The sequence below is a fragment of the Hypanus sabinus genome, chromosome 13 (genome assembly GCF_030144855.1).
Source record: "Hypanus sabinus isolate sHypSab1 chromosome 13, sHypSab1.hap1, whole genome shotgun sequence".
Lineage (NCBI taxonomy): Eukaryota > Metazoa > Chordata > Chondrichthyes > Myliobatiformes > Dasyatidae > Hypanus > Hypanus sabinus.
In genome coordinates, this window is record NC_082718.1 from 67,690,269 (window position 1) to 67,709,124 (window position 18,856).

The 18,856-nt window shown below is 46.0% G+C and overlaps 1 protein-coding gene across 2 annotated transcripts in view; it reads left to right on the forward strand.

The window, feature by feature from the left end:
* aldh1l2 (aldehyde dehydrogenase 1 family, member L2) overlaps nt 1-18,856 on the forward strand; it is a 134,095-nt gene that overhangs the window by 88,672 nt on the left and 26,567 nt on the right. The window contains exons 19-22 of one of the 2 annotated variants that reach the window (XM_059987849.1): nt 111-209; nt 315-480; nt 1,962-2,067; nt 14,030-14,229. In XM_059987849.1, coding sequence (XP_059843832.1) covers nt 111-209; nt 315-480; nt 1,962-2,067; nt 14,030-14,229 — 571 coding nt within the window. The remainder of the gene's footprint in view (nt 1-110; nt 210-314; nt 481-1,961; nt 2,068-14,029; nt 14,230-18,856) is intronic. The other variant, XM_059987850.1, reaches the window with a different exon arrangement.

Genomic DNA, 18,856 nt, shown 5'->3' on the forward strand with positions numbered 1-18,856 from the left:
CCATGCAAGTGTACAGAAAGTATATTTGCAGATACTTTGAATGACTTGAAGGATATTATTGCTGGAACTTGCTGACCAGTGTACTTGGTGCAATCCTTCTTCTCTTGCAGGGTATGGGAGCTGTTTTCTTCAACAAGGGGGAGAACTGCATTGCTGCAGGCCGCTTGTTTGTTGAAGAGTCGATCCACGACAGCTTTGTTCACCGAGTGGTAAGGCAATGTTCAATGTTCGTGTCTGTCTCTATATCAGTGGGTGTGTATGTGTGTATTTAAATAACTAAACTCCTGCAATACACCCTCTATTTTTTTTAACAGGTTGAGGAGATCAAGAAAATGAAAATCGGCGATCCCCTGGACAGGTCAACAGACCATGGACCACAGAACCACAAGGCCCACCTGGAGAAGCTGCTAGAGTACTGTGAGATTGGGGTTAAGGAAGGAGCTACACTGGTGTATGGGGGCAAGGGTGTCTCACGACCTGGTACGAAATCCTCCAGCTCAATGGACAATTTTTGTCTGTTTATATTTGCTGTGACTCGACTGAGCAGTCTATTGTGCTTTCGCCTTTGTGCATGTGTTTCAGTGTAACCAGGGTGAGAAGCTGACAAGGATAGCATGATGGTCTGTGCTGTGCTGGGCAAGGGGTTAAGTGTTACTGAGTAAAAGGCACTGGTTGTGTATAAGGGCAGTCTGAAACCAAGCAGAAGGGTCTCCTGTCATGGGAGGTTCATCTGGCATGTTGTTAATGGATACAGCACGTAAATAGTCACCTCCGATCTCCTCCCATTGTCAGCACCCTACTTCTGAATCTGTTAGTCTTAACTTGCTTGCCTGCCTCAATTTTCCACTGCCTTCATGCTGATACCCCTCCCCCAAATACTGTGAGCCCTAATGTAAGTTTGAAGAACAGCACCCCTTCAACACATTGCAGCCTGTGGGTCTCTCAAATTCTCCAACTTCACTTAAGCCCCCCCCCCCCGTCCAACATTCCCACTTTCTCTCCCCATAAGCAAAGCTTGATCTAGCAAGCATTTACCGCCACTCTTCTTTCTGCAACCCAGCACTCCTCTCTTCCCCCCACATTATGTTCCATGATTCCGTTTGTCTGACTGTCCCACAAACTGATCAACTAATCACCATGTGAATGTGTTGTCCCCACAATAAATCCTATTACAGTCTGGTCCATACTTCCCCACCGAGCCTGCACATTGCTTTGTTCGTCCCTGTTTCGATGAAGGGAGCTCACACTGAAACATTTATCATGTGTCTGCACAGAAACTGCCCACCCTAAATGATGCCAGCAATTTCCATTTTTCCTTTGTTTTAGCCCCCCCTCCCCCAGATGTGATTCCCATCACTGAACATATCCATCATCTCCTCAGGGTCACTCACCTCTGATCTGGAGATCCTTTCCCAGCTCCTCCCCAACACCCAGTGTGGTCTGATGGTTTTCTACCTAACTCTATTATAAAATGTGGATCTGTGCAGTACAACACGTCCGTGCTATTTCAAGCTGTTTGTTCATCTCTTGGCCAATCCCTGCTCCCTTTCATTAGGCCACCTCTGTCGATCCCTCTGGACATCTGTCCCTCATAAAGACTGTACAGAGGCTCAGCCCTCCCACGAGGGTGCCCACAGCCACGCCCTGATCTGTAGGTGGAGGCTGGAGGCTAAAGGAGAAGTTGAACTCTCACAGCACACCAGCTTGTGGGTACCCTCGTGGGATCTGTGGGGTGTGGTTGTGGGTACCCTTGAGGGATCTGTGGAACAATCATTTTGTGATAGGGTGACAGCCTCCTGTCCAGCCCAGGATGAAGTGGGGGGTGGGCGTTTCCAACACCTTAACTGCCAGTCACCAGCCTGCCTCAGCATAGTCTGCTGACGTGATCCACTTTGGAAATCTTGCTTTGAAAGGATCTTGATTTCTATGCTTTCTGTCTCACCTGATTCCCTGTTGTTTAGGCTTCTTCATGGAACCGACGGTCTTCACTGATGTGGAGGACGACATGTTTATTGCCAAAGAAGAATCCTTTGGACCAGTGATGGTCATTTCCAAGTTCAAAGATGGGTGAGTTGGGTGCTGGTCAGTGAGTATTGGGTGAAGATGGATGAGTTGGGTGCTGGTCAGTGAGTATTGGGTGAAGATGGATGAGTTGGGTGCTGGTCAGATAGTATTGGGGGAAGATGGGTGAGTTGGGTGCTGGTCAGTGAGTATTGAGTGTATGGCTGCATTGTCCAGTGAATTGTGTGTTTCTGTAGTGTGACAGGCACGATACATCATTTCATGTATCCCTCAATTTCTCCTGGGCTGTATCGAATAGAGCAGTGCGCTGGGGGTGGAGGGGGGATGCTATTCTTTGGGAATATTTTAGTGTGGATACCCTGGTTACCAGGAGATTTGAAGTTGCTTTCAATTATCACCCAGAAGAAGACATCACTACAGCACTTCCAGAGAGAGACAACAGTTGATCCAACTTCCTATAGCCCAGCCCTGACCTTTCCTTCCACCCACAGACCCCTCTTGACTGATGCTCATTGGCATCATGGGCATTTTTGTTAACTGCATTACCATCCACATCATAACTCCACCCGCCACCCAGAGCAAAGACCAACTCAAATCTATAGACGAGTGGTCGCCAACCCGTCAATCGCGATCAACTGATCGATCTTTGAGACTTTCCCAGTAGATCCTGAAAAAAAAAAGAAATACGCAAATACTGTTGAGAGATTGTTTCCGGGTTGCGGGGTTGGAGTTCCATTCTTTCTGCCCAGTGCGCATGCGTGTAGCTCCCCCGCACTACACAGTGTACTTCAGTGGTCCCCGACCACTGGGCTGCGAGGAACCGATATGGGTCAGCTGCATCTTTCCTCATTCCCTGTCACGCCCACTGTTGAACTTGAACCCACGCGAGGTCATCAGTTGCCTAAACACAGTGATACCCTCACACCAGGGATCGCTGGCTGCCTCGCGCAGCCGGCGAGAAGTGCCGTTGCTACTGGCCTGGAGTGCGGACAGATGGGCACCATCTCTAAACCTGTTTAGCAACCGAATGTTCCTGGGGAACCCGGTGCTAAAATATTTGCAGACGACCTAATATTCAGCTTTTCCTAAGTAGCAGAGCAGCTACCTCGCTGCAATCTACTGAAACAAACTTTTGTCGGCCGATAGATCCTACAAGGGTGCCTGCTCCCTGTCACACACCTCGCTTGGTTGGTCGCTCTCTCCGGACTGCGACCGCCACGGCCCCGGTACAGGACCTATGGTCCTGACCTTGTCCTCTCACCCCAGCCACGACCAGCCACACCTGGCCAAGGCATCTGGCGGCGGGCGGGTGGGAGGCTGTCTAATGAGGCAATGAAGCCCTCAAAACTGCTTCGGTACCCTGAGTCCAAGCACCCACACTAAAAGACAAACATGTTGAGGTTTGTGAACAGAAAAACGTGAGCAAGCGGGACAGAAGCTAAGTGCCGAGAGCAGCGAAAACTAAATTGCGAAATAGACTGGGCATAAGGAACTTGTTTCAAGTATCACTGTATTCCAGTCGTGTTTTAACCCCCCCCCCCGTCGGCCAGTCCGCAGTGCAAAAAAGGAGGGGGGGGGACCCCTGGTGTTTGTACATTATGTCTACTTCCAGGTTGCAGGGTTTTACTTCTGGTCTTTTCTGCCCCAGTGTGCATGTGTGTAACTAATCGATCTGGGGTCGATCTCGCCTTTCACTAAGACCGAGGTAGGAGATCTTGGGCTTAAGAAGGTTGGTGACCACTACTATAGACAGTCAGAAGCAGTAAACTCTGAGTCAGATTAATCTGCTTGCAGCACAGTTTCTACTTGTTTGTTTAATCAAAATGCCTCCCACAATGTGGAACACATTCTGTTAAACCAACTCTTAACCTATCTAGTTTCTCTAGCATTACCATGAAACAAGTCTCACATTTGCACGACAAACTTTGATAAACTCCAAGCTCCACTGGAGGCCTTGACACCCCCTCGATGGAGCAGACCCCTGTACTTGTGGCCCATTTGGTGTTTGATGGGCGTTTGTTCACTGTTAATCGTTGCCCATTGTGAATGCAGACCCTGCAATATCTTCTGAGCTTTTCTCAGCATTGTGTGATGTCATTTACTGCCTCAGCTTGTTCTTCAGACCAGAGTGACGAACTTTGCATTCTCTGGGTTACGAATACAAGAAATTGAGGTAGGAATCTACCATTCCGCCCATGTCAGTTTCACCCTTTCTTGGGCCTTGGCTCCACTCTTCTGCACTCTATTTCCTCTGGGAGGACTGATAAGCAGTTGGACCTTGGAACTGAGCCCCCACAGCTCAGCTGATTCACCATCCTCAGGATGACTTTGTCCCTTCTCAGGCTTTGAGATTCTACCCCAGATTTCACACACCAGGGAATATGTCGCCTCCACAACTTCCTTATCAATCCCAAGTCTATATTTTCACAAGTTCTCCCATTCTTCTACATATCAGAATCAGGTTTATCTATTGTCTATTTAGATATCTGATGGATAGGGGAATCAAGGGATATGGGGACAAGGCAGGGACTGGGTATTGATAGTGATTGATCAGCCATGATCTCAGAATGGCGGTGCAGACTCAAGGGGCCGAATGGTCTACTTCTGCACCTATCATCTATTGTCTATTTATCTGGAATGTGACGAAAATTTGTTAACTTAGCAGCAGCAGTTCAATGCAATACATAATCTAGCAGAGTGAAAAAAATAATAACATAATAAACAAATCAATTGCATATATTGAATAGATTTTTTAAAATGTGCAAAAATCAGAAATACCGTATATTAAAAAAAGTGAGGTAATGTCCAAGGCTTCAATATCCATTTAGGAATCAGATGGCAGAGGGGAAGAAGCTGTTCCTAAATGGTTGAGTGTGTGCCTTCAGGCTTCTGTATCTCCTACCTGATGGTAACAGTGAGAAAAGGGCATGCACTGGGTGCTGGAGGTCCTTAATAATGGACGCTGCTTTTCTGAGATACCACTCCTTGCAGATGTCCTGGGTACTTTGTAGGCTAGTGACCAAGATGGAGCTGATTAGATTTACAACCTTCTGCAGCTTCTTTTGGTCCTGTGCAGTAGCAGATCGCTCTCCATGGTACAACTATAGAAGCTTTTGTGTGTATTTCTTCCCATGCCAAATCTCTGCAAACTCCTAATAAAGTATAGCCACTGTCTTGACTTCTTTGTAACTACATTGATATGTTGGGACCAGGTTAGATCCTCAGAGATCTTGACACCCAGGAACTTGAAACTGTTCACTCTCTCCACTTCTGATCCCTCTATGAGGATTGGTATGTGTTCCTTCGTCTTACCCTTCCTGAAGTCCACAATCAGCTCTTTCGTCTTACTGACGTTGGGTGCCAGGTTGTTGCTGTGGCACCATTCCACTAGTTGCCGTATCTCACTCCTGTACGCCCTCTTGTCATCACCTGAGATTCTACCAACAATGGTTGTATTGTCAGCAAATTTGCAGATGGTATTTGAGCTATGCCTAGTGAGGTGTGCCAGTGTTAATCGTCAGCGAGGAGGATATGTTATCACTAATCCGCACAGACTGTGGTCTTCTGGTTAGGAAGTTGAAGATCCATTTGCAGAGGGAGGTACAGAGGCCCATGTTCTGCATGTGGGAGTGTTGATCCCATTTACAGGATCTGTCCTCACATAACAAATACCACCCCACCCCCCATTCTCGACACTTCCATCCTTGGGCTGGAGGATCCTGGCTGAACACAACATTCCGAGTGAAGCCCAACCATGGCCCCCTCCCCATAGAGATCAACATGTAGACTTGTGGAATGGTTATATCACATCTGCCCTGACTTTCTAAGCAGCACACATTTGCCTCGCACTTGTATATCACCTCCTAGTGATCTGTCTGCAAGGAAGTCCCCAGTTTCTTTTTCCTTTCTCCGCCAGGGACACCATACTGTTTGTACTCCACCACCCCCCCCCCCCCCCACCGCCCATTTGAAAATCACGCTGCCTTTTCTTTTTCCCAGCAGCACAAGTGACTCTTACCACTACAGCCTTTTACTGCCATCGCCACCTCCTCTTACTGTAGCAGCTTCCTCACAACCAACCCTGTTGCTCAACCCACCCTGCCCCCACCTAATCGAAAACTGGCCTCCTTGCTCCCTCACTTTGTTCTCTGCCTGTTACTACAGGTACACCACACCCATTGCCATGGTGATAAGTACATCAGTAAACATTGAATATATCACACCCACTGCTGTCTGCTTATCTACTCTGCAACTTAAGATATCCAAGATGTTTAACACATTGCTTTGTTTGATTCTGCCCCATATCATCATTTCTATGGTCCAGTAATTGCTTCCTGCCTGTTGTCTCTCCTCCTTCCCTTTTACAGTAGTCACATTTGCTACCTTCTAACTTCTGCAACATTGGGAGGGTCATCCACTGCCCCCATACATTGGGACACAGGTAGCGTACCAGGGTTTATCAGATTTCAGTCCTGTCAATTTCACCAACTTTACTGATCATTGTTTCGGCTCCTCTCTCTCAACCTGTGATTGTTCATCATTTCTGGCAGGTGTTCTGTGATTGATGAGAGCAGGCTCAAACAGTTTCATCATTTTCTCCTCTCCCTGTATAACCACCCTGTCCCAATCTAATAAGCACCTTTTTACAGAACTATTAAAGCTTTGACTTGCCTTGTAAACTTAGGCCTGTCTTGTGTTCTTACGAGATTACTCTCTGTAATCATCCATTTCCTTATCCATACCAGATGTCCTGGTATAACCGTAGACCCATAGAATACTACAGCACAGCACAGGCCCTTCAGCCCTCCATGTTGTGTCAACCCATATAATCCTTTAAAAAAAAGTTCTAAACCCACACTATCCCATAACCCTCTATTTTTCTTTCATCCATGTGCCTGTCCAAGAGGCGCTTAAATACCCCTAATGTTTTAGCCTCCATCACCATCCCTGGCAAGTCATTCCAGGCACTCTCAACCCTCTGTGTAAAAATACTTACTCCTGATGTCTCCCCTAAACTTCCCTCCCTTAATTTTGTACGTATGCCCTCTGGTGTTTGCTTTTGGTGCCCTGGGAAACAGGTACTGGCTATCCACCTTATCTATACCTCTCATAATCTTGTAGACCTCTATCAAGTCTCCTCTCATTCTTCTGCGCTACAAAGAGAAAAGTCCCAGCTTGCTAACCTTGCTTCATATGACTTGTTCTCCAATCCAGGAAACATCCTGGTAAATCTCCTCTGTACCCTCTCCATAGCTTCCACATCCTTCCTATAATGAGGTGACCAGAATTGAACACAGTAAGATATAGGGGCAGAATTAGGCCATTTTGTCCCCTTTTTACATTGCAACTCATCCCATTGACTGCAATTTTGCTCCATCATCAGCCTCTCCTTGCTTAACAGCCTCACTACACACTGCCTCTGTTTGTAAACTAACTACTCCATCCTCAGCCCTGTCACTCTGGTTCCTGCCCCCCTGCCAAATTAGTTTAAACCCTCCCAAACAATTCTAGTAAACCAGCCCACAAGGATATTGATCCCCCCTCAGGTTCAGGTATAACTTGACCCTTTTGTACAGGTCATGCCTTCCCCAGAAAAAATCCCAATTGTCCATAAATCTGTAAGCCTGACATTGCACCAGTTCCTCAGCCACACATTCACCTGCCAAATAGAACATAGAAAACCTACAGCACAATACAGGCCCTTTGGTCCACAATGCTGTGTTAAGAATGTACTTTAGAAATTACCTAGGTTACCTTCCTAATATTCCTTTTTTTGCCCTCACTGTGTGTGACATGAACAATAATCCAGAGATTTCTACCCTGGAGGTCCTGTTTCCAGCTGTCTACCTAGCTCTCTAAATTCTCTCTTCAGGTTCTCCTCACCTTTCCTACCTGTGTGATGGGTGCCAATATGCTTCAAGACCTAGCTGCTCACTCTACCCCCGGGAATGCCATGAACCCAATCATACATCCCTGAGTCTGGCACCTGGGAGGCAACATACCATCTAGGTGCCTCTATTTTGCTCACAGAATCTTGTCTCTATTCTTCTGACTATGGAACCTCCTATCATCACTGTTGTTCTCTTCACCTCTGTTCTCTGAGCCAAAGTGCCATATGGATCCCATCACTGCAGCTCCCCTACAACCCCCCCCCCCCCCCGTAGGTCACTCAGTTAACTGCCACCTGCATCCTCGGGGTGACTACCTTCCTGTAGCTTCTATCTATCACTCCTTCATTTCAAATCCTAACGTGTTCTCAAAGCTATCTGCTTTGTTTTTGCAATATTTTAAGTCCTTTCCTGAAACTATTTTTACCTTGTTACCACAGTTGGATCACTTTTCCCATGCTGAAAGTAATATATTTCCTCGAAGTATTCAGTCATAAGCACAGACAGCCCTTCAGCCCATTTGTGTTCGTGAAGCTTAGAACGGCACAGGAGCTGGTCCTTTGGCCTATGATGTTCTGCTGTTGAGATCCCTGGCCCACCATCAAGTCTTAGTCTCATTTATCAGTACTTGGTGTGCAGCCTTCTGTGCCTCTCAGGTAGTATGTTCTGGATTCCAACTACTCACAGTAAATAGATTCTTCCTCACAATCTGAGTATCCCACACCTAAATATCCTTGACCCACCCTCTGATTTATTTTATTTTTATTGCTCTGCCGTTCAGAGATGTTTCTGAATTTCAGCCTGTCTTTGCCCCTCATGATTCTGTAAACCTCTGTCAAGTCCATTCTCACTCTCCTGGGCTCCAAGGAAAGCAAACGCAGCCTATCCGGCCTCCTCTTCAAAATGAAATGTCCCATCACAGGTAACATCCTGGTGAATCTGCTCTACACTCTACAGTGTAATCACTATTGCTAACCTGCACCTTTGTAGATATCTTCACTTACATTTCAAACCCTGTTTAGATCCACAAAAAGTAACATGTAACTGTTGTTATCTCCCCTTAACCACAAGGTTATTAAGATGATCAAGCCCTTTAGACTACCTTTCGCACTGCAAAATACAAGATCTAAAGTGACCTCATCCCCAGATGATTCCTCCACATGCCATTCCTTTCGCACAATTGTCTGCTAACATGCATTTCTGCATGTTCCCTCTGCTTATCTCTTCCCATGCCATCCCTGTGACCACTCCCACAATGTCTACCCCCACATGCAGTGGTGTGGAGACATTGGATCTTCATAGAATAGAACAGTAAGCACAGTATGGGCCTTTTGGTTGACATTTTTGTGCCAACATTTTAACATACTCCACGATCAATCTAATCCTCCCTCCTACACAGCCCATTACCCTCCATTTCTCTCTCATCCATGTGCCTACCTAAGAGTCTGTTAAATTTCTGTGATGTCTCAACCTCTGCCACTTACAAGGAGAGATGCCACAAGAAAGCAGCTTCAAGGACTCCCATAGTCCACTCATTACTATCGGATCCCAGGTTCCATACCTCACGACTATCTGGCTTCTGAAACAGCGTGAATAACAATTTGTCGTCTTTTGCACATTAGTTGGTTGTCTGTCTTTATTTACAGTTTTTCCTAAATACTTTGTCATAGTCACAGACACTACAGCACTGAAACAGGCCCTTCAGCCCATCTAGTCCATGCAAACTATTACTCTGCCTCGTCCCGTCTACCTGTGCCTGCATCACAGCCCTCCCCACCCCTCCCATCCACATACTTATCCAAATGTTGAACTAGCATCCACCATTTCCGCTGGCAGTTTGTTCCACCCTCTGAGTGGGGCAGTTACCCCACATGTTCCCCTTCACCTTTCACCCTCAACCCATGACCTCCAGTTTCAGTCTCACTCAGCCTCAAGGGGAAAAACCTGCTTGTATTTACCCTATCCATACCACTCATAATTTCTCTATCTCATTCTCCTGTGCTGTGGGGAATAAAATCCTAACCTAAGCAACTCACAAAATGCTGGAGGAACTCAGCAGGTCAACCAACATCTAAGGAAATGAACAAATTCCTGAAACAAATGTTTCAGAACCAGACCCTTCTTCAGGATTGGAAATGAAGGAGGAAGACAAGACAGTAAAAAGGTGAGAGGAGGGAAAGGAGAATAGCCAGAAGGTAATAGGTGAAGCCAGGTGAGTAGGAAAGGTAAAGGGTTGGAGATGAAGGAATCTGATGGGAGAGAAGAGTGGACCACAGGAGAGTAGGAAAGGGGAAGCGATGGCAGGTGAGAAAAGTTGGGGAATAAGTTGAAGGGAAGGGATTTTTTTTTAACTGGAAGGAGAAATCGATATTCATGCCATCAGGTTGGAGTCTGCCCATTTAGCAGAATTAAAATTTTGAGCCAGTGGAAAGATCAGAATGGAGTATGGGGAAGTGTACGGTCATGCAGTTTAGTCGAACTGCAGAGAAAGGAATCTGATAGGAGAGGAGAGTGGACCATAGGAGTAAGGGAAGGAAAGGTGGACCCAGAGGAGGTGATAAGCAGGTGAGAAGAGGTAAGAGGCTAGAGTGGGGAATAGAAAGGTGGGGGGGATTTTTTTTTTAACCGGAAAGAGATATTCATGCCATCTGGTTGGAGGCTACCCAGAAGGAATACAAGTTGTTACTCTTCCACCATATTGGCACAAGAGGAGGCCATGGGCCAACGTGTTGGAATGGGAATTAAACTTGGCAGATGGAGCAGAAGTGCTTCACAAAGCAGTATCCCAATTTACAGTAGGTCTCACCAATATAGAGGAAGCTGCATTGGGAGCACCGAACACAATTCACAGATGAAGTGTTGTCTCACCTGGAAGGTCTGTTTGGGGCCCTGAATGGAGGTGGGGGAGGAAGTGAATCCGACAGACTCCTTTATCCATTTATCCCTTCCCACTGATCTCCCTCCTGGCATTTATCCATACAAGTAGAATAAGTGCTACACCTGCCCCTACACCAGACTGTGAGTCTGCTGGAGTCATTTACAGTGTTTGGTGTTCCTGGTGTGGTCTTCTGTATATCGGTGGGACCTAACGTAGATTAGGATACCACTTCGCTGGGCATCTACACTCCGTCCACCAGAAAAAGTGGGATCTCCTAGTGATCACCCTTTTTAATTTCACTTCCCATTCAGATATGTACATCCATGGCCTCCTCCACTGTGGTGATGCGGCCACACCTAGGTTGGAGGAACAACATCTTATATTCCATTTGGGTAGCCTCTAACCTGATGGCATGAACTTCGATTTCTCAAGCTTCCAGTAATGCTCCCCGACCCCACCCCTTTCTCCATTCCCCATCTCCTTTTCCCCCTCTCACTTTATCTCCTTGTCCACCCATCGCCTCCCTCTAGTGTTCATCCCACTTTTTCATTCTTTCATGGCCTTCGGTCTCTTTCACCAATCAACTTCCCAGCTCTTTACTTCATCTCTCTCCCTCCAGGTTTCATCTATCACCTGGTGGTTCTCTCTGTCCTTCCCCTACCTTTTAAATCTACTCCTCAGACTTTATTTCCCAGTCCTGCTGAAGGGTCTCAGTCCGAAACTTCGGCTGTACTCTTTTTCCATAGATGCTGCTTGGCCTGCTGAGTTCCTCCAGCATTTTCTATGGGTTGTTTGGATTTCTAGCTTAATCTGCAGATTTTCTCTTGTAAGTAAATGGGCAGGTCTTGCACTTTGGCTGCTTAAGTACCAGGAGGGAGATCAGTGGGAGGGACAAATGGACAAGGGAATCGTGGAGGGAGAGATCCCTGCAGAAAGCCAGGGTGTAAAGACGTGTTTGGTGGTAGGATCCCTTCGGAGATGGTGAAAGTTGTAGAGAATGATGTGTTGGATGCTGAGTCTCATAAGGTGCTGGGTAAGGACAAGAGGAATTCTATCACTGTAATGGTGGCAGGAAGATAGGGTGAATGAGGATGTTCAGAATTGGAGGAGGTGCAGATGATCTGTTCTGGGACCCTTACTCTTTGTGATTTTTATAAATGACCTGGATGAGGAAGTGAAGGGATGGGTTAGTAAATTTGCTGATGACACAAAGATTGGGGGTGCTGTGGATAGTGTGGAGGGCTGTCAGAGGTTACAGCAGGACATTGATAGGATGCAAAACCGGGTTGAGAAGTGGCAGATGGAGTTCAACCCAGATAAGTGTGAGGTGGTTCATTTTGGTAGGTCAAATATGATGGCACAATATAGTATTAATGGTAAGATTCTTGGCAGTATGGAGGATCAGAGAGATCTTGAGGTTTGAGTCCATAGGACACTCAAAGCTGCTATGCAGGTTGACTGTGTGGTTAAGAAGGCATACAGTGCATTGGCCTTCATCAATCGTGGGATTGAGTTTAAGAGCCGAGAAGTAATGTTGCAGCTATATAAGACCTTGGTCAGACCCCACTTGAACTACTGTGCTCAGTTCAGATTTCCTCACTACAGGAAGGACGTGGAAATCTTAGGAAGGGTGCAGAGGAGATTTACAAGGATGTTGCCTGGATTGGGGAGCATGCCTTATGAGAATAAGTTGCATGAACTTAGCCTTTTTTCCTTGGAGCGACAGAGGATGAGAGTTGACCTGATAGAGTTGTATAAGACGATGAGAGGCATTGATCGTGTGGATCAATGTGGAATGCACTAAGATGGTAGCGCAATATTAATACGCAGCAGACTCTCCGGACTCCGGATTGGGGATTGCCAAATGGTATGTGGATTTTCTGGTGTAGTCTGTTTTGTCATGTGCTTTTGTGATATCATTCTGGAGGAACATTGTCTCATTTTTTAACTGCTTTGCATTTGTGGTTTCTAAATGACAATAATCTGAATCTGATAGTCAAAGGCTTTTCCCCAGGGCTGAAACAGCTAGCACGAGAGGGCATAGTTTTAAGGTTCTTGGAGGCAGGTACAGAGGAGATGTTGGGTAAGCTTTTTATGCAGAGAGTGGTGAGCATGTGGAATGGGCTGCTGGCAACGGTGGTGGAAGTGGATAAGATAGGGTCTTCTAAGAGACTCCTGTATAGGTGCATGGAGCTTAGAAAAATGGAGGGCTATGGGTAAGCCTAGATAGTTTCTAAGTTAAGGACATGTTCAGCACAGCTTTGTGGTCCAAAGGGCCTGTATTGTGCTGTAGGTTTTCTATGTTTTGATGAAAGTAACAAACTCAGCATGAGTGCATGAAGCAGCCACTGTGCAGCCATCAAATATAGTGGAGGAAGAGTTGGGGAGCATTACTGGGAAAGGCTTAGAACGTGGACTGTTGTACGAAGCCAGTGAAAAGGCAGGCATAGCCTGGGTCCATGTACCCATGACAGAACCTATTCACCATTCCCCTGTAACTCGGGTCCTCAAATCCTGGTAACATCTTTGTATATTTTCTCTGCACTCTTTCAACCTTAAATATCTTTAGTGTTACATCACATAATGTCACATTGGGCCTCCTGAACAACTTTAATGTAACATTCCAACTCCTGTACTTTGCTTTGATAAATGAAGGCAAATATTCAAAAAGCTTTCTCTATTACCTCATCAACCTGTGACACAATTTTATTAGGGATTGATATGAGGAATTATGGATCGGAATTCCTAAATCCCTCTTCTATTGTATTTCTATATTTTCCTGTAAGTGCCTACAAGAAAATGAAGCTCTGGGTAGTATATGGTGACGTGTGTACTTTGACTTTGACCACCCCCAACAGTACAATCCAGGCACCAACCACTCTAAAAGCAATAAAAGGCTACTTCTGACATCTCCCCCGAACTTCTACTTTAAGTGGATGTCCTCTGGTATTAGAGAAAAGTGCTGATAATCTGAGTTCTCATACTTTGTACACCCCTGTCAAATCACCTTTCATACCCTGCTGCTCCAAAGAGAAAAGCCCTATTTCACTCAAACTTGCCTCATAAGGCATATTCTGTAATCCAGGCAGCATCTTGGTAAATCTCCTCTGCACCCTCACCAAAGCTTTCATGTCCTTCTTACAATGAAGTGACCGAAACTGAACACAATGTTCCAAGCAGCTTTGTGGGATCTATGACCAGGGACCATCAACTGATTCTGATCTCTGTTCACTGATTCCAGGGATGTGGATGGAGTGTTGCAACGTGCAAACAACACGGAATTTGGTTTGGCATCAGGAGTTTTCACAAGGGACATCGGGAAGGCGATGTACGTGAGTGATGGACTTGATGCTGGGACCGTCTTCATCAACACTTACAACAAAACTGATGTGGCAGCTCCTTTTGGAGGCTTCAAACAATCCGGGTTTGGAAAAGACTTGGGTAAGTTCCCCGCTGCCCAGCTCACAGTGAGAGTGGACTGTCATCTGCATGATGCTGAATGGGATGGGAATGTTGAATCTCACTGTTTGTGGTTTTACTGAGCATCAGATAGCTCACTCTGGCATGGTATTAGTCTGGGCTTCTGCAGCCCAAGGTTGTTGAGTCGGTTTGCCTTGGTGATGGGACAGGTGTGCTGTGAAAAGGGAGTGAAGATGAGGAGTGAGGGTAACTTCAGCATAGGTGCAAAGATCTATCCGTGTTGGACTCCCTGTCCCCAAATGAAACAGTCTCAGCCTCCTGTCTACCTCATGCACAGCGAGAGATGGGTCTTAAAGCCACAGGAGTTCGGTCAGTCATGCCTCATGAATCTCTGAAGGTTGCTTAGAGGGTGACAATGTTTATGGTTTATGATGGGAAGTGTCAGTTAAATTTCCTGGGTGGGAAAATTCCTGTCCAAGCCTGAACCCATTGTAAGCCTAAGAATGTGTTTATTATGTTTTTCTCCTCTGAGATGCTCAGGGAGCTGCCTGGCCTGTTGGTGGGTGGCGGGGGGGGGTTACTGTAGTCTGTTGCTTTGGACAGAAGGGGTGAAGAACTAGGAGTCAGCATGGATTTATAACAGTTGACAGTTAATTGTGTCTGAGGTCAATGATGTAAAGGGATGAGGTCCCTGAACTAAAGGGGTATAGATGTTTTGAAGCTCCATTGTCTTGGGTTCCTGCAGAGATTACTGATACGCGAGGGTCTCATTTCTGAAATTCAAAAGTGCCTGCTAGCACACGTGCAATGATAAGTTTACTTGCAGCAGCATCACAGGCACAGCGCATCAGATAGCAATGAAATTATATACACCTTTTACAATGAAGAGCAAAAAATAAGGTCCAAGTCAGTTTTAGTGCAGTTTAGTATTGCTAAAGATTAGAGTTATTATTAGAATCAGGTTTAATATCACTGACATGTGTTGTGAAATTTGTTATTTTGTGGCAGCAGTACAGTGCAATACATAACAATAAAACCTATAATTTGCGATTTAAAAAAAAAGTGAATATAAAATATAACAAGTAGTGCAAAAACAGAGGGGGAAGATCATGGGTACATTGTCCATTCAGAAATGTGATGGCAGAAGGGAAGAAGCTTTCCTGAAGCATACATCGTGCCTTCAGGCTTCTGTACCTCCTCCTTGATGGTAGCAATGTAAAGAGGACACGTCCTGGGTGATGGGGGTCCTTAATAATGGACACTGCCTTTTTTTTTTGAGGCATTGCCTCTTGAAGGTGTCCTGGATGCTGGAGAGGCCAGAGTCCATGATAGAGCTGGCTGAGTTTACAGCTTTCAGGAGTTTTTTCTGATTCTGTGCAATGGTCCCTCCATACTAGACAGTGTTGCAACTAGTTAATATACTCTCCATGGTACATCTGCAGAAATTTGCGAGTGACATACCAATTCTCCTCAATCTCCAAATGAAATATAGCTGTTGTTGTGCCTTCTTTGTAATTGCATTAATATGTTGGTCCCAGGATAGATCCTCAGAGATGTTGACACCCAGGAACTTGAAACTGCTCACCTTTTCGACTTCTCATCCCTTGATAAGGACACATGTCTCCTTGACTTGCCCTCCCTGGTCCACATCAGTTCCTTGGTCTTATTGACGTTGAGTGCAAGGTTGTTGCTACGATATCACTCAGCCAGCTGATCTACCTCGTTCCAGTATGCCTCCTCATCACCATTTGAAATTCTGTCAACAGTAGTTGTGTCTTCGGCAAATTTACAGATTGCACTTGAACTGTGCCTAGCCACAAAATCATGGGTGTAGAGAGAGTAAAGCAATGGGCTAAGCCAGGGGTCGGCAACGTTTACCACTGAAAGAGCCAATATGGACCCATTTCCCACAGAAAAGAAAACACTGGGAGCCACAAAATGAAATAACACTGCATACAACGGGTTTTTTTTTGCCTTTATGCTATGTATAAACAAACTATAATGTGTTGCATTTATGAAATTGATGAACTCCTGCAGAGAAAACGAAATTACATTTCTGCATGCAACAAAAACATTTTGAACTCCGAAAAAAAAGACGTTGGGTTGAAGGGTACTCCATAGTTAGCCTACCTTGGATTGAAGAATTAAAAGAAAGCGCGCACTGGCGGGTGTCAGGCATTGGCAGTTGTGATGTATATTAATAGCGATAAAAAAACACGTTGTAGCGGTGTAGCGCTACACGCAGCGCTAAAATAAAGACTGCAGTCAAAGGTAACTTTATTCGAACTAAACAGCCTTGCTTTAAAGCCTCCCTCAACCCACCCCCCGTGGGCGCGGATGCTCCAAAAGACACGTACTCACAAACCCCCGTAGGCTATCTCCCTTAGCCTGAACGGTGGCTAATTGTGAGCCGGTTCGGATGTGCCAGGAAACGGTGTCTCCGCAAAGTTTTCAGATTGTACAAGATCACCATAATCTTCAAATTTCGAATTACATTTCAAAAGCTAACAAACCACGGGGAGCCGCATCACAGAGATCAAAGAGCCGCATGTGGCTCTGGAGCCGCAGGTTGCCGACCTCTGGGCTAAGCATTCATCATTGAGATGAGCCAGTGTTGATTGTCAGCAAGGAGATGTTATATCCAATCTGAACAGACTATGATCTGGTGAGGAAGTCAAGGATCCAGTTGAAGAGGGAGGTTTTGATTAGAACTGAGGGTGTGATAGTTTTGAATGCTGAGCTATAATCAATGAACAGCCGCCTGGCATAAAAATATTACTATTATCCAGGTGATCCAAGGCTGAGTGAAAACCATCGTAGGCATATTGTGGCAGTGGGCAAATTGGAGCGAGTCCAGGTCCTTGCTTAGGCAGGAATTGATATCGCCATGACCAACCTCTCAAAGTACTTTATTCCTATAGATGTGACTGCGATAGGGTGATAGTCGTTGATTCTAGCCATGACCAATCTCTTAATGCACTTTATCCCTACAGGACTAAAGTTATTGAGGCAGCTCACCCTGCTCTTGGGCACTGATGTGTTTGTCACCCTTTTGAAGCAGGTGGGAACCTCTGACTGCAGCAGTGAGAGATTGGATGTGCTGGTTGGTTGAAGAACTGAATGGTTGAAGGGAAGTATCTGTTCTTGAATCTGGTGGAGTGGGACTTCATGTTTCTGTACTTCCTGCCCAATGGCAGCTGTGTGAAGATGGCATGATCCGAGTGATGAGGATCTTTGGTGGATGTTAACTTCTTCAGGCAAGTGATTAGAGTGAGACGTAAAGGGGACCTGAGGGTAGGTTTTAATACAGTTTTCAGTATCTGGAATGAGCTACCAGGGGAGCTGGTGGAGGCAGGTCAAATTACAATGTTTAAAGGGCATTTGGACAAGTACATGGATAGGATCGATTTAGAAGACCATGGACCATACACAGGCAAGTGGGACAAGAACAGGTAGGCACCTTGGCCAGCAGGGATCAGTTAGGCCAAAGGGCCTGTTTCTGTGCTCAATGACTCTGACTATGAAAATACCCTAAATTTTCAGTAGGTCAGGCAACATCTGTGGGAAGCAAAACAGTTGATGTTTTGGGAGTGAAACCCTTCCTCGGGACTTGGGGAGAGTGAAAATACTGCAGTTAACGGAGAAGGTGGTGTCGGACACTGGACTGCAGGAGCGAGGTTAAGGCAGATCAGATGATCCCAGATGTGTCTCACTCATACCTAACCCCTTCTGAGCCTGCAGCACTGCATTCACTGACAATCAACTACCATATCATCAGACTGCTGAGAGTCTGTCTCAGAGGCCATAAGAGAGCACCCAGGCACCATCTGGCACCTCCTTTTGAATCATGAACCACCATCAAACATCAGACCATAGTGATGGAGCTGGCTTAATCTGGAGTCGTATCCACATCGGTGTCCCAGCTGTGCACAGGCCCCTTCTGTGTCCTTCCCTAGGCCCACAGGCAGAACCAATGGTTCAACTGGCCCTTGTCCTATGAGCCTATTTCTTCCAGTCTTGGCACCTTCATTTCTCTTCTGGTCCAGTCCCTACCCCCTACCCACTTCTATCCATAACTCAAGTCCCTACCCACTTCCCCCTTCTATCCTTAACTCCTTTGGTACACTCCGCCACTGACCCTTTCCACAGGCTCAGCCTTGCCCTGGACAAGCAATTGCTCTTTCTGCTTTCTGCTTCCTGGAGCAGAGACCAGTAGTTCCTTACACCGCTCACCCACACACTCATTCAACTGGTTGTACGTAGAACAGTACAGACCCTTCAGTCCATTATGTTATGGTGAACTTTAAGCCTATTCTAAAATCAATCTAACCCTTCCCTCCTACTTTTGTCCCTAATGTTCCTAATGTTTCACTCACCTCCCCCATCACCCTATCACCACCCTTGGCAGTGTTGTTCCATGCACCAACCACTCTTGGGGGGGGGGGAGTTGGAGAAAACTTACCTCCTGCCATCCCCCTGCAGTTTTCTCCATTCACTTTACATACATCCCCTCATATCAAGCATGCTTGCCCTGGGCAAAGGTCTCTGGCTGTCCACTTACATGCCTCTTATCTCTATTGAGCTACCTCTCATTTTCCTTTGCTCCAAAGAGAAAAGCCCTGGCTCACTCAACCTATCCTCAAAAGAC